The 24,609-nt window shown below is 40.1% G+C and overlaps 1 protein-coding gene across 1 annotated transcript in view; it reads right to left on the bottom strand.

Moving 5' to 3' along the window:
* Nucleotides 1-3,094: 3,094 nt before the first annotated feature.
* The window catches only part of GPI (glucose-6-phosphate isomerase), a 22,340-nt gene continuing 825 nt past the window's right edge, over nt 3,095-24,609 (bottom strand). The window contains exons 2-18 of the mRNA XM_015639566.1: nt 20,633-20,824; nt 20,184-20,252; nt 17,258-17,377; nt 15,369-15,452; nt 15,137-15,283; nt 13,293-13,364; nt 12,242-12,286; nt 11,400-11,453; nt 10,449-10,509; nt 8,921-8,964; nt 8,541-8,693; nt 8,116-8,245; nt 7,648-7,724; nt 6,269-6,397; nt 5,774-5,849; nt 5,625-5,691; nt 3,095-4,152 (exon numbers count right to left, since the gene is read on the bottom strand). Coding sequence (XP_015495052.1) covers nt 4,029-4,152; nt 5,625-5,691; nt 5,774-5,849; nt 6,269-6,397; nt 7,648-7,724; nt 8,116-8,245; nt 8,541-8,693; nt 8,921-8,964; nt 10,449-10,509; nt 11,400-11,453; nt 12,242-12,286; nt 13,293-13,364; nt 15,137-15,283; nt 15,369-15,452; nt 17,258-17,377; nt 20,184-20,252; nt 20,633-20,824 — 1,644 coding nt within the window. The 3' untranslated portion in view covers nt 3,095-4,028. The remainder of the gene's footprint in view (nt 4,153-5,624; nt 5,692-5,773; nt 5,850-6,268; nt 6,398-7,647; nt 7,725-8,115; nt 8,246-8,540; nt 8,694-8,920; nt 8,965-10,448; nt 10,510-11,399; nt 11,454-12,241; nt 12,287-13,292; nt 13,365-15,136; nt 15,284-15,368; nt 15,453-17,257; nt 17,378-20,183; nt 20,253-20,632; nt 20,825-24,609) is intronic.

Raw genomic sequence — 24,609 nt, 5'->3', positions numbered from 1 at the left:
AAAGATAAAGACCTATTAGATAAAGTATCTAAGCTAAGCAGAGCACAACTGAGTAGATTTGTCAAGATAGCTGAATAAAAAAAGGTATTGCACATCTCAAAAAGCCTGGAGAAACAGTTCTAAAATGAGCAGCTCTGCTAGTGCAGCAAAGCCTTTTAGTTAATCCAGCAGTTTCCAAGCAAATTTATATCAACTGTAAACTGAAAACTTTATGAAAGTCAGAGTCAAGGTCTGAACTTGCCAAACTCATCGGTTACCCACTTTACTGACTTCGAATGACAAAACTGGTGTTTTTAATAAGTCCAAAGCCACACAGAAATATTCAACAAAAGACTGCTACTCCAGATTCATGTAACTTTTTTTCACAGTTCACTAGCACTTAGAACAACAAACAACATGCTCTGCTTTTATCCTGTGTGAGGGATCTTTCTAGCAGATCTTGTCTCTTGTGGCTGTTGCTAATGATGAAAGGCAGAGCTCAGCCTTTCTAGGAATTACAACATACTTGAGAGTGTTCCAGATGCAGGGTCGAGGGCCAACTCCTTGACATCCAGCTCTTCCCTCAGCTGCATCCTGCATGCAGCCAGCTTCCAGACTCTGCAAGGATTATCCATTCCCCAGCTCCTTTCATTCCCCTAGCCAGGGATAGCTCCCTTCACACACTACTTTTGAAACCACCATCAAGTGAAATCCAGGGACTGGCTATGACAACCTGAATACAAATTATTTTGTGAGTATACTTCTTGAAATTTCAAATACATCCAGACAGTTTGGGAAATCTTATTTTAACAAAACATCAGGATTTTATAATTTTCTTCTCTCAAAAATCCATCCAAGAATGAACACAAAAGAAAAATGGAGGACCTAAAACAATTATCTGGACATTACTAGCCTTCTGGAAATGTTTAGCTTTAAGACTACTTCTTAACTGATCTATTTTGACGATCCCTGAAAAACTAACTAAATCCCCACAAAACTAACAAAACCTGGAAGTTTTCTTCCAGAGAGGGTAGAGCAATTCAGTTACTAGCATTGAAGTTTGACTGAGTTTGAGCTAGAAGCCAAATGCAAGCTCTTCTCTGCTGAATTTTCATTAATAATCCAAGTTGCTTAACCATTCTCTCTGGAAGCAAAACAAAAAAATATCAGCAGGAATTACCAAAGCAGAATAATTTCAAGAGCATCTAAACATAAATACTATACCTGAAATAGGTAAAGATAAAGAACAAATGAGGCAAAGCTATATTCTTTTTTACTTGACTGATCCATACAGACTCATGACCTGAGCACTGCAACGCTACCATTGCAGATATGCAAGTGCTCTTTATTCCTCAATAACAGCAACAGGTTCAACTGAAGTCCTTGGTATAGTTTGAGAAGATAAATAAAATTCAAGATTTTATTTATCTTATCCTCCTTCAAGGTTTCAGCTTAAGCTCATGAAGTCTGCAGGAACTTTACATGCAACACAGGACAATTTGGGAATTAGAACAGTCCCAGCAGATCAGATCACTGTGACTTGGCCAAAAGGGATCACTCATTGGTCATTCCTGCCAAATCCTCTTTAAACAAAAGGACTGAAAGACACCTTCACAGACATAGGTCTTGTAAGACAGTCTTTTTAGACCAGCTGCTATACAAACATATTCCTCCATTAAACTCAAGCCTACACAATCTATATTAAGTACATGTCCAATGGGAATACAATATTAATTTAGCATAATCTTAAGAATTAATTTTTTCCCCATGAATATAGTAATTACCTTCTCAAGAACTCCTTAAACACGTTCATAGATGAATTGACATAGAGATACTATTATGATTAGATAGTCAAATTAACAAGTATAAAATATATATCATCAACTTACATTGACTGAAGCATCTCCACATGGTATTTCCTCAGAGGCTTTCCTGAGGAGCAGCTCTTGTAGGTAATGGATAGGGCAGAGGATTAGGGGTTGTGTATCCCATTTTAGGGGTATGACAAGTTTCTGCTTACTTCAGGCACCTTTCATTCTCCCTTGCAGATGACAACACAGTTCTATCAGACCTCACCCATGCCTATTAGAATTTCCCAGATATACTTAAATGGGTTGAAATTTCTCATTACCAGAGCACAAATTACACAGAAATTGCTTTTATTCTTGTGGGAATACAGTGGCTTGATATTAAATAGAAAGATTTAAACCAGAAAACTCAAGAAACTGAGTCACAAAGTGGTTGTGTTACCCCACAGGACATTTGTCAGGGTACAGATCAGAAAACAGCGCTGAGTCCCTGTAAGGGAATAGCAGAAGACCCAAAGGCCGCAAAAACTTCCCATCACTGACAGAAAGTTCCTGAACCATATGTGGGTTTTACACCATCTTATCTTCAAAATGCAGCCACAGACCCACCCCTTGCACATTACTTGTGGCGTCCTCAACCACTGCAGGGAAAACTAGCTCTTTTTAAAGGCTCTTTACCGCTTTCATGCCGTGTTTGCCCGCAGCCCCACGGCGTTCGTGCACAAGCAGCCCGTGCCGCAGTGTGTGAGCCTGAGGCGGCAGAGTTCGGGCAGTGCCGGTACCGATCCCACACGATGGCCGCACACCTTTCCCTCACGGCAGCGGGGCGGGGCGGCAGTTCGGGCAGTGCCGGTACCGATCCCACACGATGCCCGCACACCTTTCCCTCACGGCAGCGGGGCGGGGCAGAGCCCTGAGGGCGGCGCCGCCAGGGGGCGCCCCGCGCGCAGCCATGGCCCCTCAGGGAGCGGGGCGGGTCTGCCCCGACCGCTCAGGGACACAGCGAGAGACGAGCGAGCGGCATTGAGCACCTGAGCACGGCGAGAGGAGAGGGTTAAAGCCGCCTGCGAGAACAGGATGCTTCCCTCTAGCGGGTTCTCTTTTCGTGTCCGTGCTTCACATGGAAATATTGCTCCATCGCTCCGATCCCAAGGCCTGCAGGCGGATGGTGAAGCACCACGGAGGTGCCGCGTCAGGAAGGTTCAGCCCACAGCACCCAGCCCTGCCAGTGAAGCCACAGCAGAGACAGGCACTGAGGAGTCCCAGCTCACAGAGTGTAGGCAGCCTTGGAGGTATGAGAACCAAAGTTTCTTTTCAATGCTTGTGTCTTACCTTTATTAAAGGTGTTACAGAACAATAGCAGGGGCATGCCAGTTTGCTAGCAAAGAGGTTAACAGCAGTAGAGAAAAAAAGAGGATAAACAACATATTGACAAGCAGGTTTCTGTTTTTCTCATTGTTGTTGTGAGACAGTGATGCTGATAAAAGAGTGAGAAATTGCCCCTGGAGGATACCAAAACCACATTTCTTCTCCAAGTGATCCCAAGCTTTTGCTTCACAAACTCTGGAAAACTGTTAGGGAAAAGTTAAGCTATCACTGTCTCTTCAGGAACTTTCTTCCTTTTTGGATAGCTGTCCACAGAGGTTACAGACAAAACAGGAAATCTCACCAAACATCAGTAAACTTGCATTTTCACAGTAGCACTGGGGAAAAAAACAAGTCTGTATCTTGCTCAAAAGGGATGAAATGTAACCGAACAACCTACAGCTGTAGGTCTGATTCTTTAAACACATTCTGGTTTCCAGCTTACAGCAGAGCCAGTTCAAAAAGACAAAAGTCAGCTTACTTGGCTTCAGAGGACCTTACACAGTGAATGAGGCAAATGTTAATAGGGCTGCACTTTAAAGAGAGTGAAGAAGTTTCACTAATCCATCCTACCTTTTATTTTCTAGTATCAGGAGGTGACCATCTTTAAGGGAGTTGAGGGATAAGAATTGAGGAATATACCAGCTGCACTTTACAGATTAACAGCCACAGAAATAGAAAGCAACTATACAATCTCAGGGTTTCACAGAACTAGTTTCATTTGTAACACTTGACGCAACAAGGTTAACTGCAACAAGTGAAGAGAGCTACATCTGTAAAGTGCTATTTTTGTTAAAAGTGGCTAAAAAAAAGCACAACTACAACAGATTTGGGTACTCGGTGGTGAGATTGTCGACATCCTCCAAGTATTTCATTTCAAGCTCTGTGTTTTTTGATGAAATTGATGAGCCCATTTGTTGAGCTATCATGAGATGTCACTGGAGCATCTGACTCCAGCTCAGGCTCAATTTTCTTGGCAAGTTGCTTTCCAAGCTCAACTCTGTTTATAAAAGCAGGAAAAGAAAAAAAAAAAAGCAGTATTAGCACTAGCAACTTAGAGTATTTATAATAAGCCCTTGATATTAAAAAGATACCAGTAAAAAGTAACTTCCCAGTGAACACCATGTTTTACCCCTCAAAAATTACTGTTCAAGTATTCAAGTCAGTGCCATTCATGAAAAACTGGAGTTCTCGTAGCTCCTTAGCTGAGCAGACAGCTCAAATTACAGGATGTCTAAGTGAACATTTTGTTTTACAAGTTCAGCAGAGTCTTTTCACCTCAGTATTCACTTGTGTAATGCAGCCTGCCCTAGTGCAGAATGCATTCAGCTGGCACCTGTTCCCTGTTGAACATGACAGTGCTCAGAACACTGATTTGTGTCACCTAAACAATGGTCAGCTGAGCTGCAGCCTGGAAGCACCCCAGCACCTATCCAGGAGTTACAGCCTCACCATCTAAGAGCCTAGGATATTCCAACAGCTGCAAGAAATGAGACTGATTCTACAGCATTCCCACATTCCAGTTTGGGATGTCATTCTGGAATTTCATGTGTGGCAGTAAAAGCTGTACTCACTCCTACTGCACTCCTGATTTCTGAGTTTATAACAGACATCAGCTTGTACTAAACAGTCTTCTGTTTTCAGCTTCTGCTACAGTGTTTCATTATAGAACATGCTGTGGTAGCAAGCACCAAAGGACATATACAAAGACTAAGGTAGCTTCGTATAAACTGATTCTACACCTGTAGAGCAAATGTGCTCTTTCAAACAACCCCTCCTCACAGCATAGACAGGTACACCTGAAAAAAATTTATTTCCCAATCCCTCTACCTAACCTACATACAGTATGTTTACAGTTCCTATTACCACAGATTAAAGAACCTGATTAGCTCCTGATTAAACTTTTAAAATGACACTGTAACAGACTCCTCCAAGCTGCTGTTGCACACATGGAGCTCCAGCACAGCCTTCAGTCACAGATGGCAGCCTTGCATGAAACCAAGGGCTGCTGAATACACAGACCTCTGTCAGGAATGTCGTCTCTCCAGCACAGGAAAATTAAGAGGCAGTCAGTCTTTTGCTCAACAGATGCCACTCAAACTGCCTCCAAATCTAGAGGCAAAATAATTTTTCACACGCTGGAGGGAAAATGTTTTCTTTCCTAATTCTCAGAGCACGTGTTCAGCTTACTTGACCATCTTCCTCACTACTGCATCTTTTTTACATTCACTGTATTTTTCTAAATTTAACAGGGGTCCTTAGCCAAAATTGTTGTCTCAAGTCATTATGCATAGCTAACCTATGCATTATGGCATAGTAGCTTTTCCCCAGAAAATCTGTTTTTGTTTATAACTATTAATACTATAATCAAGTAAGTGCTCTAAGTATAAAACCTCTTTGATTGTCTTTTCTCTAACTCATGATTTCAAGATCTGTCAAGAAGTGTACAAGAAACAAACCAAGGAAACTTACCCCCACTGGTCATAACTGTTAATGTCCCATACAACTCCTTGAACAAATATCTTGTGCTCATACATGGCTATAAGCAGAAAGAGATTTATCAATAAACTTGATCAGAAAGCCTTCATTAGCATTCACAGATAAGAAATATATTTACTTACCAATGATGGCTCCCAGGGTGAAGGGGTTGAGTTTTGTAAACATGATGGAATTCGTTGGTCGATTTCCCTCAAAGACCTTTCAAAACAAGAGTTACATTGTCACCTAGGATGTTATAAAACTTACATTAGAAACTTACAGGCTTTAATCTTCTTTAGAGACCACACTAGACTATTCGCATTAGCCACAAATACAAAGTCCTGAAAGGTTTAAAGGCCTTCAACCATGAAATTGTATCATTCCCATGTTTTTTTTACAAACACAATGAAAAAACGTCTCCATGCACCACTGCTGGCTACCGTGGGGTGCAAGAAGTAACCCAAAAGTCACTAGCCCAGGGCAGTGCTGAGATAGCCCATGTTTCCTGGAATGCCCCCAAGGGCTTCAGAGCCAAAGTGCTGCTTGCACCTGTTCCAAGTGCCCTGCCAAGGTCCCACTGGTGCCACCCCATCCCAGCAGAGCCCTCACTGCCACAGCACCTCCGCAGCCCCAGGTACCTTGTGGGGAAGGAGCTTCTCCAGAGCCTCTCCGCTCAGCCCAGCCGCCTGAAGCTCCTTGCGAGCCTCATCAGCCGTCTTCCCTTTCATCAAGGCCTCAGTCTGAGCAAGGAAGTTGGCCAAAAGGATCTAGCAGGTAGAAATAAACTCAAGTTACCATTGCTATAAGCTGCAATTCAAGTGGTGCCTGAACTCATACCAAGGCCTAGTCTAGACTTAAAGTTCAGTTTTAACACTGTGGCAGTAAAATACACAGCAGTTTTAGCTATTGATTCTTACCTCAGAATGCCTAAAGAGACTTAGTTGCTATTCTAAAGTACATGTGTCCAAAGACAACCAGGACAGTTTTGCTGAATCTTGCTGGCAGCAAGTCCCCCGCCAGAGGAGCCAGGACTTCACACAGCTCTTTCACCCAGTATAATCTATGATTTTTATCTCATGCTACACCATCTCATGGAAAGCCAGGTGCAAAGATTAGTCAAGGGTAACCAGCTAAGATGTATTTACTCATCTGTATGTAGGAAATAGCTTACTATACACCAATCCTTACCAATGCAGTGCAAGGTTTTAACTTACTGCTCCCTGTCTAATGTTAGCCTGCAAATTTATCTGTGGCTTCATCCTACCTGAAGATACTGTAAGTTTTTTACAGTCAAATGAAACCTTTTTTCCCCTTCTTTTGTGAAGTCATTCTATAAATTTTCACCTGTATTTGGTCTTACTTGGAAGAAAAATGACTATTACACAACTCAAATAGCCCATGTAATCTGAAACCATGACAAGACTGAAATTTAGTGAGTAAAGGTGCTTTCTGTGAAATATGCAGTAAATAGTTAACCTGAACATGTTCCCACCTTTGGGAGTTAAGAAAAAAAAAATCTTAGTTCATTGAAAATCCTTAGTCAGATGATAAACTAAAAACTAGACAGGTTAAAAACATCTGTGTAGAAGGTCATCACCCCAGCCATACCATTACATTCACCAAATTTGTCCTGGAATTTCATACCAGAAAGCTTCCCCAGAGATAGTGTCACACCAGGTTTGAGAATTTGTTTCTTCCTATTCTCTACATTTCTTACAATTCTTGAAGGAATTTCAAATACTTAATTGCTCAACTCTTTGCAGCTTCAGTAGGCCCAAAGGAAACACCACTGAGCTGCCTCAACAGCTACCACTGCAATTGCTTCAAGAATAAACATACCACTGCATTACATATAACTTGAAATCATAATCTAGGTATTTTTAAATCTGTTGTCAATGTTGACAGAGCTTTTGCATATAGTTTCAAAGGGACATTTAGAAATATCACACAATGCAATACCAAGTAAGCTTCAGTGCCTTGAGCCTCAAGAAATATGGTGCCCTGACAAAGAACATACCTTGTGATGTAAGCCATTTCTGATGGGGTGCTGAGTCTGCACTGGGATCAGGAAGTCACAGGGAATCATGCGAGTTCCTGTAAAAAATGCCAGGTAAATAACTCTGCATCAGGTAAGTCTTAGAAAACCTTCACTTCTCACCCCGTTTTCAGAGTTACTGGCAGACTCAATTTTTAAAAGCTTTAGAGAAGAACATTATTTATAGCAGGGGGAAGTAACAATACAGCTCAGTAGCTGAGCTGTATTATTTGTATTATGTATTTGTATATGTATTATTTGACCTCCTTATTGTGGTTAAAACCCACATCTTGTAGCCTTCACAAGCCACTAATTAAAAACCCCTTAGCTATGTGATGCTAGGTTAGATAGGAGTCCAACCTCTAAACAAACACAAACTCTGCAGACTTCTGCAGCTCTGTAGCCATTCACACTTTACTTCCAGAACAAGTTATTTAATAGTTAGTTTACCTTGGTGAATGAGCTGGTAGAAAGCATGCTGCCCATTGGTGCCAGGCTCTCCCCACACAATAGGGCCAGTGCTGTAGTCCACACGAGAGCCCTTCTTGGTAATGTATTTGCCATTAGACTCCATATCACCCTAAAGAAGGGAAGGGCAGGATCACTGGGCATCAGTGTAAGCTTCCATACATAAACTACAATAAACAGTGCTTGTTTGTAGAAATTTTCTAAGCATCAGGGATACAGCTGCTTAATTTGTGGATTCAAGATAACAGACATACGAGGAAAAGGTCTCTACAAGCTGATATCAGTCTTGGCACCAGTCTATTTAGGCAACTGATTACATGAATTAAGTGACTGCAGTTTTATCTGCCACATGCATTCAGGGCCCTGAAGCAGGGCAGAATCTCATCTCCAGGTGGTTGGAGCCCTACCTGCTGGAAGTAGGCGGCGAAGCGGTGCATGTACTGGTCGTAGGGCAGCAGGGCGTGGGTCTCACAGCCATAGCAGTTGATGTACCACACCCCCAGCATGGCCAGCAGAACTGGCACGTTCTTCTCCAGGGGGGCAGTGTGGAAGTGATTATCCTGCAGGACACAAGGGAAAGTTACACTTCTGATAAAGCAACTGCCCCTCCCTCCCAACTCCTACACTGTTTTTATTGCTGTGTTGATCCAGTGAGAGCTTCCCACAATCTCATTTTAACATCATTGAGGAGGACACGGGGAGCTGAACATTAGAAATCAACCTGCCTTCCGTTTCCTTACTAACAACTCAAAGAGGAACAAATCTGAAATGGGCATCCCACACTCACCATCCAATGGGCTCCTGCAAGCAGACTCTCAAAGTTGTCAAAACCTAACAATGGAAAGAAGTCAGTTTGTATTTACTATTACAACTCAAACTTGATTTTTCTTAGACAACTGTGAAACAGTTTTGATCCCTTGTATGCAGCAAGGCTCCCAACTACTAATCAAATTTAAAGCTGCACTTAGACTTCTCCTGAATTTTGCATCCCATAAGCCAGACATTCACTTATGCTTAAAGCCCAGACTTCAGAGCAACTCCAACTTCATGAAACAATTCAAAAACCTTTGCCTAAAATCCCCATTCATGCAGAATGAGCAACTAGAAGGAAAACAGAGGCCTTTAATACAGAGCCTGCTTTGAGGCCACATAGTTTTTAGCAAATTTGAACACTTAATCACAGCTAGTGGGAGATACATCCCACAAAAAATAGGGCAAGGATAGCATAGCAGGGATTTCTGCACTGGTGTGAGAAGAAACAACGCTAATAAGATATTCCCAAAGAAAAAGGCTACCCTCCCTTCCCTGTTCTCTCTTAACAATTCACCTGAGCTTCCTTTGCTTGGTAGTTAGTGTATTGAAACTTCCATTCGCATTCCCAAATGAATAGTTTCACTAAGGCTAGACTTTCCTGCAACAACAGAAATCCTGATTCCACACAGTAACTGGGAGGTGAAGTGTTTGGACTCAAATCAGTTGTTCTACCTATGGTCAGAGGCCAGCTGTGGGAGCTGAGAGGTCTAAGAGGAAGAAGTGCAGATAGGCTGGCATGTCAGCAGTCAGCACCAAATCTGTCTGACAGCACCAATGAACAGTTTATTGCAAATGAAACAGTAAGAGCTTGACTTGTTTATTTTGCTCATATAATAGGTTCTTCTACACATGAAAACTTCTATTCATATCATTCCAAAACCACCAAACCCAATGTTATTCTTCTAAACCCAGTCTAAGGGAATTCTAGCTTTTGCCTAGAAAAATAAATTACATTATAGTTTCAGACTTTAAACATCTGAAAGCAGTGATGAGGGAACAAATGTAATCATCAGGCCCTGTAGCCTAGACAAAGTACTGGGAACAAAAGGAATTAACAGCAAAAGGACACAGTTAACAATGCTAAACAGAGCTCATATGCAGAACCAGAGACATGACTTTGGTGCTAGTGCTGTATACTTACAGAAACTAAACACCCTACTTCAGGTTTAGGAATGTCTGTTGCAAGGTCTGATTTTCAGCACTGATTATCAACAGCTTTACATAAATCACACTTTTGGCTATGTGACTAAAGCAATGCAATTTAATTGTTTGTCCCCAAGTATGGGGTAACTCCCAAAACTGTATTTGCAGTACTAAAATATCAACATTTCCATTACATTCCAGATCATTTTTTAGCACCCACATCCAACCACTCAGAGTAGGCAGGTAAATACTATTTCCCCCAGATCTGATTCATATTCCATTATTGTTAATGCACTCCACAATTACATTTCTGAAGCAAACAGCAGTTTTTGGCATGGTGACATCACAGGAATACCTACCAATATGCAGGGCAATAGAGAGACCAATGGCAGACCACAGGGAGTAGCGGCCACCAACCCACTGCAAAAAAAAAAATAAATGGTTGAGATAGAGAAGTGCTAGGCTGTTACACTCAAACTATTAGAAATCAGCAGCATGTGATTAGACCTTTCCCAGCAAAATCAAAACTTTCTGGTGATATTTATTTGGCATAGTCAAGGGAATATGCACTTTACAGTGCACCCTAATGAATGTCTTTTTTGAGAGTCTGAAGTTATTCTACTCAGCCAATTTTTATAACATCTGTTAAGTAAATAACCTGATTCCAGTTCACTTCCAAATCCTGAATTTGCAGCTTGTATAACTGCTGCCATAATATCACTCCTCTACAGGGAAAGCCTGCTTCAGCAAAATACTGACACTTGGGAAAGGTAACATTGCAAATAACTTCTGAACAGCAGCTCATTTGTCAGGCAATTAGTCAAGGAAACATACCAACCTGTTTCTAATTAAGTGTAAGGACCAAGACTAAGGGCAGTACACTTAAAATATGCATCTGCTACAAAATCTCCAATCAGGCTCCCATTTCTGATGTCTGACCTTTACCAGGCCTAGCTTATATACCATAGACCCCAACAGGCAAATGTCACAGCTTATAATAACTACTTGCATAGAGTAGTAAGCTAAGACTATCTCCTGTTACTCAACAGCTGATTAAGACAGCTAAAAACATAGACTCCTGTTCAGACCTCTGACTGGAAGATGTTAACAGAATGGGCAAGAGTTCTCAATTTTCCTTTAGTTAAGGGTTTTCAGGTATTTCAGTGCACTGAGTACAATTCCTATAATTTAGGAGTTGCTGCTTTAGAAACTGCTTTTGCAGTTTCCAGACATCTAGTCAGAATCCTCTTTCTTACTTCAGAAAAAACTAACAGTTAACATCTGCCACATAATATAAGACCTTTACTTACATCCCAAAACTCAAACATGTTCTCTGGGTCAATTCCAAAGTCTTTAACTTTAGGCTAAAAAAAACACAAAAAGCACTGTAAGTACAACCAACAGTCATAAAAAGCTTTATACCAAGGAAGCAAATACAAGTTTAGTATCTATTAAATAAATAATCCTACAACTACATATATTTTAAAAAAATGCACAGCATCCATCACAAAAATTTCATTTTCATTTCCAGAAATAACTATCACTACTCACTATTAAAAATCAATTACATAGATTCATTTTCTAATGCATCTAAGTGGCCATATAGTTAAAGCTGGACTGACATTCAGTTTACATTTACCAGAACCATAATGTCAGTCCCTGACAGCCTGTCAATGACTGCAGTGTTCTTTTCATTGCTGCTGATCTCTTTACTTCATACTTTTGCATGAAGCACCACATCAGCATGCGCTCATCATAAGCATTTTTCAAATTGCCTGCACTATTTCAGCTCTTACCTGGAGTTTTGAAAAACATTTGTTTATGTAACTGCATTCACACACAACTTAGGCAATTAAAGGTAATACTCATTAATAATAAGTCATTTCAAGCACAAGAGATCTTGATTTCAGATTTAAAGCTCTAGCAAAAAAGCAAACATCCATAATCAACATCCAGTCTTAGTATAGTTCAATCTTCTAGAAGGGTTTCAGTTACTTTGAATAAGAAAAAAAGGCTTCCCTTCAAGGGGAATGCTAAAATTTGGTATTCAAGCAAGAATCCTTTAAGAAAAGGATAGGCTTTCTTACTAGATTTTAAGGTAAGACTGCCTTAAAGGTACATATTAAAAATCAACTAGATTTACTATACTTACAGCATTGGTAGACAAGGCAACAAAATGCTTGGCCACAGCTGAAGGCTTAATGAAAATAAACACACAGTTAGATCTAGAATGTTAACTATTTTCATTTCTAGTTATAAAGCTGATCTGCTACCATTTAAACAAAACACTGTTGACTATCATCAGTTATTAACTTGAAATCATCTTATTCACATTCAGTGTGGGATTTGGCAGCATACCCAAAGAGAACATTCTGATGTTATTCCCATCATTCCCTCCAGAGAGGGGCACACCCTCTCCCTCAGTCTGCTACCAGCCTGGACACCACCACCTCAGGCTCTGCAGCAGATGGAGCTCCATGTACACCCACTGCCTTTCCAGCCAGAGGCAAAAAACCAAGACAACTGGAACTACTGATAAATGCCAAGCTCTAGATTCAGACTTCAGTCTTTCAGAAGGTGTTGTGGTAAAACAAAGATGAGTTGCCTGAACAGTAGTGTAAGGAGGAATTTCAAAACCCAGCTTTCAAACTAAGTACAGCTACCCTGACTGGAACAGGATACAGACCACCTTAATTACCTGAACAGGCATTATCTGCTTTTTTCCTTTAAGAGTTAGAAACAGGAGAGAATGAGCCCAATACAAGGTTTCTATTCATAGCACAGCCATCTGCCACAGAAATGTCAAGTGTATCGTTCCAACCATAGCTTCATTTCTAGTTTTTAAAGATTTGGCATAATTTATAGGTAATGCCACACACACACTATTCTTCTATTTTCATTACCAGTAGTTCTACCAAATTATTGGTTAGCTTTAAGACAACACTACACTGTATTACTTAACAGGCAAGAATTGGAGGAACAATGCATGAGAACCATTTATAATGAAAAACTAGTGGGTTATCACTTTGATTGGACAAAATAGTCTTGTCATTACGAAAACACTGAAATGATCCAAGTACATCATTTGCTAAGCTTATGTTTGGGCAGTTACTGGCTCTGCTCCAAAGCACACAGAATGACCAGGAAACTGCACAACAAAAACTGCTCCTTTCTGTTACTTAAGCTACACATCTCAGACTTACATCATTAGCAGCACGCAAGAACCACTCTTTGGCCGTTTCTGCATTGGTGATGGTTTCCTGTGTGGTGAAAGTCTGCACAGTGGAGAACAACCAAATAAGTAAAAGTGTTCTTAAAATGGAAGCAACTTCAGGTTACTAAAGCATCACATGTTCAAATAACCACAGCAGAGTGATCCTAGCTGCTCTAGACATTCTAGATTTAGCTGCTGCCAGATTACAGAAAAAAAGCTAGCTTATGAATCTAGTAAACACTAATATTGCTAAATTTATCCATTTGGTTTTAAACTAGTATGGATCTGAAATTGGAATAATTATTCCCCATCTCCTGCCTTCCCATTTCCCAAACTGTTCCTCAAAACCTTGAGGTTAAAGTTTTCTACTTTAGTCTTTTATTAAAGTATTAAACTAAATACATAAAATACTAAATTACTAAATATTAAACTAAAAACAAACTAATTGAACATCTAAACAGGATAACCCAGCTAGACTGTCCTATTGCTCTTCAGTTCCTATTTTTTCATGGAAGAACATTCATTTCTGCCAAGACTCCTGTCATAATTTTTCTTTTGCTGATTAGAGGAAAACATTTTCCTGCTTCATGAAGTGTGCACAGAAGTTCAGTCATGCAGTTTTGCAAGTATCTACAACCATTCTGATTTACTCAGCCATCAAAATTTAGCTTTAAGGGTGAACACTAGATTCATCCTATTCTCATCCATCCCCAGAAATTTTTCATTATGAAACATAAGCCTGTTATGGCAAGAAAAAAAAATGCCATTCATCCTCTTCCAAACAAACCCAATTATCTAACTACAGTCTGGCAAACAAACTCAAGTGTTACTTTTTCAATTTGGCAGTTTTCTAAGCCTTTGAACCGTGATTCCTGGACTCAATTATTCCAAGTGACCATTAGTATTACTTTGTGCAGCTTCCTTATTACTCCATTAGCTGTTGCTCAGCTGCAGCAGTGCCAAGATAAGAGAATGAGCACTGTGCAGAGCATGGCCACATTGCACATGTGCTCATTTGTTGCAGATTGATCTCCAACAGCAGGAAGGGTCTATTGCTCTTTACCAGCAAAGGCAACCCAGGTTACATAACCATGAAGTTTGTCTCCACTTCTTTCCTCTGCTCACACAGAAGCATTCCTCAGAGGGAGAGGGCTGCTAGCAATTCCTGCTTACAGAGTAAGTTCTTAGCAAGGCAAGACTTAAAGGCAGCTATTCAGTGTGTAATCAAAAATAGGTGTCATCTTATGAAGTACCAGCAGACTATCTTTACCTCTTTAAGTAAAGCAGCTTAGTATTTATAGTGCTCAAGGAACTCAGCATTTAAGTTATTTATGTGAAGGCATTTTGTGACTAGCCTACAAAATGGAGAGTCTTAAAGTACATGTAAATTCATTAATACAAAAAATCAGAACAGTTAACAAGTACACAGTACTTAAACAATCAAAAGTCCTTTAGGAATGAAATAATACCCAGAATTTTAAAGAAATAACTACATTGGATCCTACACTCCACCTACAGAGAAGTGCAGGAAAACAAACTTTTGTGAATAAAGCTAAAACTTGCACTGACTGAGAAATAAACCCCAGACAACATGGAATTGTTCATGTATCTTATTTAGGTTAAGAAATTCTCAGCACTTGACTTACAGATCCCCAAGTATTTCAGCAGCAACACAACCTTGCACTGCAAGATTAGAAAGAATCACAACAGGCCTGTTAAGAAATAATCCACAGTGGAAGTCCCTGATGCAGATATCGCTGCGGACAGCCCTCTCTTCTGACTGAATTCTTTACCAGCAGAGCAAGCCACAGGCAGTGCTTGTATCAGACATACCTTGGATGCAATGATGAAGAGAGTAGTGTCTGGTTTGAGCTCAGCCAGGGTTTTGGCTATATGAGTACCATCGATGTTGGATACAAACCAGACACGAGGGCCTCCCTTGGAATACGGTTTCAGGGCTTCAGTTACCATCAGAGGGCCCTGGATAGAAGCCACAATTAGATTTTATCCTCACTGTAAGCATGTACACAAAGATGGGCAGGGTGTACAGAAGTCAGGGGCTTACCAAGTCAGAGCCACCAATCCCAATATTGACCACATCAGTGATTGTCTTTCCAGTGTAGCCTTTCCATTCACCGCTACGGACCCTCTGCAGACAAAAAAACCAAAACAAAAACAATGACTACTTTACACTTACACTAAAGCTACTGATGCTAACCCTGGAAATAGCCTTTGTTTTCAGGTATTGCTGTAGAAAGTCACCAAAAAAAAGCTTTCAATCTTCTAGACCTTAAGGCCTACACTCAGAGCTACCTTCTTAGCAACACATTGTGTTATGTCTAAGATGTAAAAACACACTGCAACATCAAACACTTAATGAAATTAAAACTTCTGTGTGGACTGCTGTAGCATTTACAGTGTTTGCTAAGGCAAGAGATATCTATCCAATAATATCTTGGACATTAAACTATGTGCAAAAAATACTTGAACCTGAAGCAGTTCTTTAAACATCTTTAATTAGAGAGAGCTTCATAACTAAACTGGAAGACAGTATGAATAAAACCAAAGAGATAAGAGATTTATTGGTAATCAAACATCCTAAGAACTTCTCCTGCAAATATGCTTTGCATTAAAATTTATTTCTGGGCTGCACCTTAGCATATAGTAGAAGTTCCTGCTTTATTCCTGTTCTTTAAGCATCACAAAGTTCCAAAACAAAATTACAATCATTAAATAACAAACTCTACATTGAATTTTGTCCATCACCTACCCCCTATGCATTCAATCTGTTCCAATCACAAAAGCAATCTTTTGGGTATCATGAATACTTCCAAGTACATTCCACATTCTAAAGCAATTTTTCTAACATAGCACTCAGTTATGCTGATACTTGCTCTTTCACTACAAATACTTAAGCTTTTCATTTTTCCAAACAAAGAACCCATTTTTAGTAACAGCATTCCTGGACCCCATAGATGATATTGCCACAGTTTTAAAATCCCATCTGCTAAGTAAGTCAAGTGAAACCAGCATCTTTGTCAATATTTTCAAAGAAACTGCTTAACATGATTTTTATTTTGCAGAGAAGATATCTGCATGGAAAGTAATATTCACAGGTCCTGATAATTGAAACCATAGAGCAAACAAGAGGATGGCACCAGTGAAAACTCTTGTTTTGCATTACCAAAACCTTAATCTGCTAAGAATTCTACAGTGGCAGACACCACAGAATTTCCATGGCCATTCAATTCTCACAGCATATGGGCAAAGTACCAAATTCACACCAATTGCTGTCAGTTATTGTGGTTTTGGCATTTCCATTAAGAACAGAACACAATGCAAGCTCATTCTGCAGGTTAGAAGTACAACTTGGCAGTGAAACAGGGCACTACCACCTGGTTAAGTCCCACAACAGCAACCAAGCAGGTCCTGGTCCTTGTATAAAATGCATTAAAACTACCCAGGCTGGTATTCTGCAAACAGAATAGAATCAAAGTAATTTGACCTAAAACCAGAAGGTCCTTAAGAAGCTATTTAAATAGAGCATAATTAAATTGCAATTGAGCTGGGAACTTCTATCTCTCTCCTGATTTTACACAAATGTTAAGAGACAGTTACTACCTGATGCAGCCAATTAGTTGAAAAATTAACAAGAAATAAAGTAATATTTGAATAGTACTTAATGATCTACAAGACTTCCAAAGTACACACAAGATTACTGCTGAAAGAGCAAAATCTAGGGAGCCCATTAAAGAAAAACCCAACTGGAAACAGTGAGAGAAGTGAATCAATAAAACCAGCTCCAAGTCCATGCTTGAGTCAGAACTTCTGTAAGCCTCAAAAAGAGGGACACTAAGCCTTGTGACCCAGTCTACAATCAACACTTCACAAACCACATGTAAGAACCTAGCTGGGTATAGAATATATAAAAAATAAGCTATGCAGGTACTATACCTGACAAAAGTGCTTCATTTTGTCCAACACTTTGTTTACTTCTGGAACAACATCCTTCCCATCCACAAGGATTGGCTTATTGGAGCGATTTCTCAGAGCAATGTGAAGCACAGCTCGGTTCTGTGGAATGAGAAGGGGAAAATAAAGGGAAAATAATCAAGATGAGACTCTTTCCAAGTTACACCCCAGGGCCTCAGATGCCTCCAGAAGGCAGTACAATCATCAAGATTTTAAAATCCTTTAGATTAACTGGGATTAGCAAAGCAGTGTTTTCAGTGTGTGTGTGTATACACACAGCAGCAGCTACCTCAGTCACGGTCTCACTTCACTGACTCAGTGCAGGGGGCTTGCACAATGTGCAAAGTAATAGTTTACTCAGGAAAAAAGGCTCAAAATCCCTTTACAAGCATTTATAGATTGAGGTTCAGAATTCAGCAATATTCACTGTGCAGTGATCTTTATTTTGGCATGCTTTAGGTATGCCAAAAATGAATACAAGAATGAAATTGTTTCTTACTGATGACAATACTAAAAAAAAAATCAATTACAACAAGCAGCTGAAGTTATTTTCTCAGGCATCTTCTCAATTATCCAGAGTAGTCCATTTCATATAGGAAGAGATAAATAATTTAAATATTTGACAAAGGATACAATAGCTACATCCCTCTAGCTACTGCCCACAATTAAATGGTGCCTGAACACTTGCACACCAAATATGTAGGCAGTGCTATAAGGCAAAAACATCTCTTAGCATGCACAATTTTATGTTACTTCTCCACAGTTACACATAAGTCAAAGCACTGAAATCTGGCCTGTGGTTCAGCTTTTTAAGAGCTTGACAGTTTTAATCCAGAATGAAGTAATACTAATGAACAAATTAAAAAAATTGTCTGCTCTACCTTATTGTTCCTTACTACAAGAAGAGGCACTGTGAGACAAAGACAACACAGACAGTATGAACTGCCAAGTTATGATTTAAATACTAATACAAATGCTAATTCAGAAATCATTGAGTACATGATTACTGACTTGGAATACAAAAGACCTCTTTCACTTGCTAATTAAAATATACCCACTCAAATTTGGGGTGAACAGAGAATTTTTTTTGCAGCCATGGAATGGTATTTGGTAAGTGCTGCTGACTATCAGGCTTGAAAGATGCTTTGTCTAACCAAGAGCAGTCATACTTGACCCGATCTCTACACTTCAGCAGAAGTATTCTCTAAACATCATGCAGGCTATGAAGACTGTTCCCATTATATGTGCTCAGATGAGTTACCTTGTAATGCTCTGTACCATATCAAGCTCCAAGTTTTAACTCATCTGAGACAAGCACCTGGCAGTGACACACATGGGTGCACTATAAAGAACCTCCACATAAGCACACACCATGCAGCCAATGCCTGCAGCACCAAATACAGACAAGCCTAAAATACTTCAACTATCCAAAGAATGTTCTAAAGCAGATCAAGAGTACTGGACAAGTCAGTTCTTGCCATCAAGAACCCTTATGTCTCACTGCTGTAGGTTTATTCATGATGTTTGACAGCATCCTGCTTAACATCTGACAATTTCACATTGTCCACATGCTCCTATTCCAGAGGCAAATCAACCTCATTTGACAGTCCATACAACCAGAAAAATTAGGCAAACCCTATCTAAGTCAAATTCTGAATTGGAAAAAATTGACTGAGAAACAGCCTGATAAGAAAAGAGGTGTTTCTGGACTTACAAGATGCATAAAGTGCTATCAAGACAGCAGGAAAAGAGGGAGCTAGGGGCAGAAACCAAACACATCAGAGTTCGATACTGTGTTTAGGTGCTTATGGTGAAAATTGCACCCTTCTGAGACTTGAACTGCTACACCTGCTCTGAATACACAATGAAGAGCAACTCCATAACATACAGTCAGAGATGGGCTAACCCTGTAACCATTTGTGTTACATGAGGCTAGTGAAAGACAGTATCAGACGAAATAATCCTCCAGACAGATTTAAGACTCCTCACCCTCTTTCCCTGCTTTCTTTTTTCAGTAGCTACATCTGCAAATTGAAGGCTTTAATACAGAAGGAACAGGAACCATTTTTCCAGTGTGACTGTATCTGTTTCTGTCTGTGCCTTATTACAAACATGAATCATTCACAAGCAATATAATGTCCAACTGCTGAGTTACTTTAAGCAAACAGCTTGTGCAATAGCTAAATCAGTCAATAGCCAAGTCAAAAGAAATACTGGCTCCTCTGAATTTGCCTCAAACATACTAAGTAGCCTAATTTTTAATGCAGACTAATTAAACCCACTGTACTGTTGAGTTCCCAGTTTTCATCCTATTTTTAATATCAAAAAAAGTACAGTTGGCTTTCTATATGTTTTAGTGAAGACTTAACCATAACTACAACCTTCAGATCTACAAAAACAAGGTGGTACTCATCCTGTTACTGAAATACACAGCTGATTTCCCACAACTATTGATAGTCTTTACTGTTAAATGCACCCAAAGACAAGCAGCATCACAGCTCAAAGCAGGTGGTCTCACACAATCCTCCCTCACACCCTTCAGGCAGTTTACTAAGCTTTATGAACACTAACACTAGGCAAAAACATATAAGGGATACCTGGAATGCAATACTCTGCTCCATGCCCTTTGCAAGGTCTAACTCATCTTCCTCTCCAAAAGAGAGGGAAGAGAAGAAAAAGAAATACCACCAAAATCTCTAAAATAAGATGTACTAAAGGAAGAAGGTATTTTTAGTAAGAGCTGTAAAATTTTCCCTTGAAGTAGAGCAGCAAACATCACAACCACTCATGATTTCAAAGGAGTATTTAAAGTAAGTTTTTTCAAGACTTTGTTTACACAGATGCATGAACTTCCATAATACACAGGCACAACTAAAGCAGAAAGAACCATGGTCAGAAATAGCCTTACCTCAGTGAAGTTGATCTTCTCTCCACTAAACATGCGTTCTCTGGCACTTTCCACACCCCTTGACTTAGCCTGAGAAAGGTAAATATAGATTCCCCTTAAAATAGTGGAAGTCAACATGCATTACAAAGGTCCAGCTATATTAAAGAATATGAACATTTAACACAAGAGAAAGAAACAAATTACAATAGATTAAAACACCCACTAGATTCTAGGTAAAAGAAATTTGATTCTCCTTTTTTAAAGCAAGAATTTTTATGCAGATATGCATTGAAAAATGGCTCTGTAGCTCATGGTTAGATGACAATGCAAGAATTTGAATACTGCCAAGATTTGTAAACAGATGCCTTTTAACTTACATTAGCTTATGTTTATAAACATAAACAGTGCTAGACTAGTGAGTTGCAGGTAAAAGCTGTGTTGTTTATTAATGCAAGATTTTAAATAGTTACCAGCTCCATCAGCATTTTCATCACTTCTTCTGTAACAAGGTTCTTGGAGTAATCCAGTAAGATATCCCCATGGTCAGTGTTCAGGGTCAAGCTGTCAAAACCAACAGGTTGTTTAATAGCACATTCCTGAGGGGTGACTGTTTTAAGCAAGACAATGGTAACTCTGCTATAGGTTACAAAATAATGGGAATCCTAATTAGACTAAGTTAGTAAAGAAGAGGTGAGTGACCAATTTGCCTAATAAGTTTCACAGAAGACTACTGTCTTTTCAAAAACCATATTTTTCGACAATCTGAGTTACAGTGTTCACTTTCTGCTTGTGAAAACCCAAATACAATGAAGTATATTTGATGCATAGCTGGACAATCACATACTGTTTCCACTGAACCACCAGTGTTCTCTAGCAATAATTGGCTTTTCCCTGATGTATTATCAGTAAAGAGCTTGTCAAATTCTTCTGCTGCTGGAAAAGTAAACTGTCTTCCTACAGGTCCTATCATTCTTTCATACAGAGTCTTGAACAAGTCTAATTTAAAAATCTATACATCATCAGCAGAAACATTGTCAACTACTACGCAGAATTAAATGCTATTTGTGCATGGTTTAGTCTCACATTCCTCATTGATTCAGTGGAGGTCTCCAAATTATTTAACCAATGATCTAGAAGCTACAGCCTAACCCTTCAGAATACAGGCACTTGTAGGTTCATCTCTGAGAGGAAACACAGAAATGGTAGCCCAGCAGATACCAAGTGAACCCATTTGTATTTACTATCCTTGCATCTATGTGATGGTTTCTATAGCTCCTCTAGTCCTTTACAATATTGTTTTTTTATCAATGTCTTCTTTGCAATCATTTCCAAGCAAATCAATACATTTACTCTAAGTGAAGGACTGAATTCTCTAAGTCAGCCTTTGACAAAAGCACGTCTTGCTCTCCCTGTTGCTACACACACACCCCCACAGGAAATTGCAGCCACCTAAATTCTCAGTGTATCTCTTGTTTATTGTTTTCCCTGCATTTTCTTTTTTCCATACCTGAGCACAGAAACATGCTGTTATTTTAGCCACCACTTGTGCCAAAGACTTCACAGGGACACACCATGGCATAACCGTTATTCATATATAACATGACAGAGCAGATTCTTCAAAGGAAGAATGGAGCTAAATGTGCAATAACCATAATAACCAGCAAGGCCTTAACATTCCAGTGGTTTCACTTAGTGCTAACTTCATTAACAGTAACATCCTTTTTACTGTCTTAAAGTATATGAGTGAATAAGAAAAGGAAGGTGTCTCCAAGCACAGTCTTAGAACCATGTTTCTTTAATAAGTGAGAATGCAGACAAGAAAGGAAAAGCAGTATCAGGGCTGTTAACCACTCTTCTTTTCAGCAGGCTGCCAACAGTAATTCTAAAACCCTGACCACCCAGCATTAGGATCCCTGGAATATGGCTAGCTAATGGAAAGAGTGGTTTAGCTCACCTACCACAATTGTTACTCAGATACATTACAGAAGAAAAATAAGAACAAGTCTCTGATATTTGATGGAATTTATTTACAGACATCTCAGACTTGAACACACTTCACTGATGATACAGCAAGACCATTAGCATACTAGCATATCCCTTCAGTTTAGAGTAGCAGAACCCTTGAAATTCTCTTTCTACATTAAAATCCAGATGATTGCCTCACCCATTGTTCTACTCCGCAAAGAAAAGGATTTACGTTTACTTGGCGTGTCTTCCACCTACAATTCATTATTTTACATGAATGAAAATCAATCTCACTAGACCTAGAAGACCAAGTATCTCATGAAATTATGGCTGGATGCAAGCCACTGATCATTTGAAGAAACTGCAGAAATGTGCTAGCCAAGACTTTTCAGGCAAAATCAAATCAAGTAATGGTTACCAGATTTAACTTCCCACGCAGAAGGTGGAGCACACAGTGTACAAGGTAATCCTGTGTTAAGCCCTTATAGCAAGGGATCCATCCACCCTTTGTTTAGGCAGAAGCCCCAAACCCTGCAGCTGAGCCGTGCTCTGCCCAAGTACCCACTCTGCAATGCAGCACCTCGTGGCAGTGCTGCTCGAGGGGGACAAGAGCCTTGTCACGTAAGCCACAGCCACTTCTAAGTGATGCAGCCCTTAACCTGCACCATCTCAATTTCATCTCCCATCACATTTTCCGTTCACACTGTTGGCTCTTATCCTTGATAATGAACAAGCCAAGAGGCAGAAGTGTCATTCTAGCACTTTCTATCTGCATCAGGGTACCTTTGTCAGCATCCAGGAATCCCTTACCTGATGAGTTTTATGATGGCTGTATCATATATGTTCTAATCCTTTCAAAACCAGCAGCTTCTAGTGAACAACCCATGTTGGTAAGAACTCCTGCTTCTACCACACCTTACCACCCTGGGCAGCAAAGATCTCTTACATGTGTGACTACACTCCTTATCAGAAACACAGGATATACAAATTCTGAACTAGGAAAAAAAAAGGACAAAAGGAAGAAAGGATCTTCTATATATATATTTGATAGGATGCAGTCAGTGAGTGTAAGGTTCTTAGAATAATATTAAATAGATACTTGTGCCCAGATATAAAATATTCAGATTAAAAACTATTCACACCAGTCTGAAGTTCCTCTAGAACCAGTATCAGAAACTACTTTCACCTGGGTAGTTTCTCATTTCCTTCTAAAGAAAGGGAGTCAATGATTTTACAACATGTAGAAGAACTAAGAGACTTTCATAAATCTTAATTTCCCGTGAGGGAAGTTGCAAACTACACAGGACCACGTGGCCAAACCTCCACACCACTTTGGTTTCCAATAGATATTAAATACTGTCCTCCTGCTGATCTGGCTCAGAGTGGCCAGCACTGGTAAGAGTACCAGTGAAGCTGTCAGCTCTGCAATTGTACTTTGCTATGAGGAAGTTCTCTAGACTAGAATGAAGTGGCTTATCTGGAAACAGGACTGAAATAATTAGAAGAAAGGCTTAAGATAGATGAAGTAAACTTAAGATACTTCAACAGTTTACTTAGGGGCAGCACAACAGGACGTGAATTAGGAGAGCCATTTGAAATAAATAACCTCAGTAAAGGCCATTTCACTAAAAAAATTCTGGAGATAAAGAAAATTTACCATGAGAACTAAGTCAATTAGTGAGGACCTAGCAGATTTAATAAGATATTTCTAATCAATTTCTTAACAACATAAGAAGTCCTGTTAAAAGTGCCAGGTGAAGCCAGGACTCGAAAAATTTAGTGTACTTCTTCCCATCGATGCAAATGATATTTTATCTCTCATATATTGATATGCAGGACTTCACATGCAATCTTGAATTACAATCTAAGATTATTTTAATGAGCTCAGAAGGGGAAAAATATCCCTTTACACAGGACACTTTTGAAAAGCTTGATGCACGCAACAAGTCTTATTACAACACCCTAGAACAGAAGGTCAGTTTATCTCCGTTACTCAGGCTCACTTTGAAACTCAAATCTGGGGTGCATCTCATCATACTAGGCATTTCCGACTGCTGCTATAGTACAACAGCGTAACCACACACTGCCTTCCCAGCACGGTCTCCAGCGTACCGAAAATACGCGCCCCACTTTACAAGATGAAGGCGCTGAACGTAACCACGGTGCTTCCACTTGTTACTTCCTCCTCCATGCGCTGCAAGGCATTTTCTGTAGCAGCGATCGCGTGAGCCGAGGGTGAAACCTCCTCACCATCCCCCGCTGGCCGGCTCAGGGCAGGGTCCTACGGGAGGAAGGGGCTCACGGGGATGCGCGGCCCTATCGCGGAGCTTGTCATGACTAAGCACGGGGTGCGAGAGGCTGCGAGTGCCGCCCCACAGTGCGGCTGTGCGAGCGCAGCGGGCGCTGTGCTGCCCGGCACGTACCCTGCTGCAAGGATGAGTCAAGGGCAGGCGGCGCGGCCGCCCCTCGGGAGCTGCGGGGC

The sequence above is a fragment of the Parus major genome, chromosome 11 (genome assembly GCF_001522545.3).
Source record: "Parus major isolate Abel chromosome 11, Parus_major1.1, whole genome shotgun sequence".
NCBI classification, from domain to species: Eukaryota; Metazoa; Chordata; class Aves; order Passeriformes; family Paridae; genus Parus; species Parus major.
The sequence above is the reverse complement of the archived record's forward strand: the minus strand, read 5'-3'. Positions and strand labels throughout refer to the sequence as shown.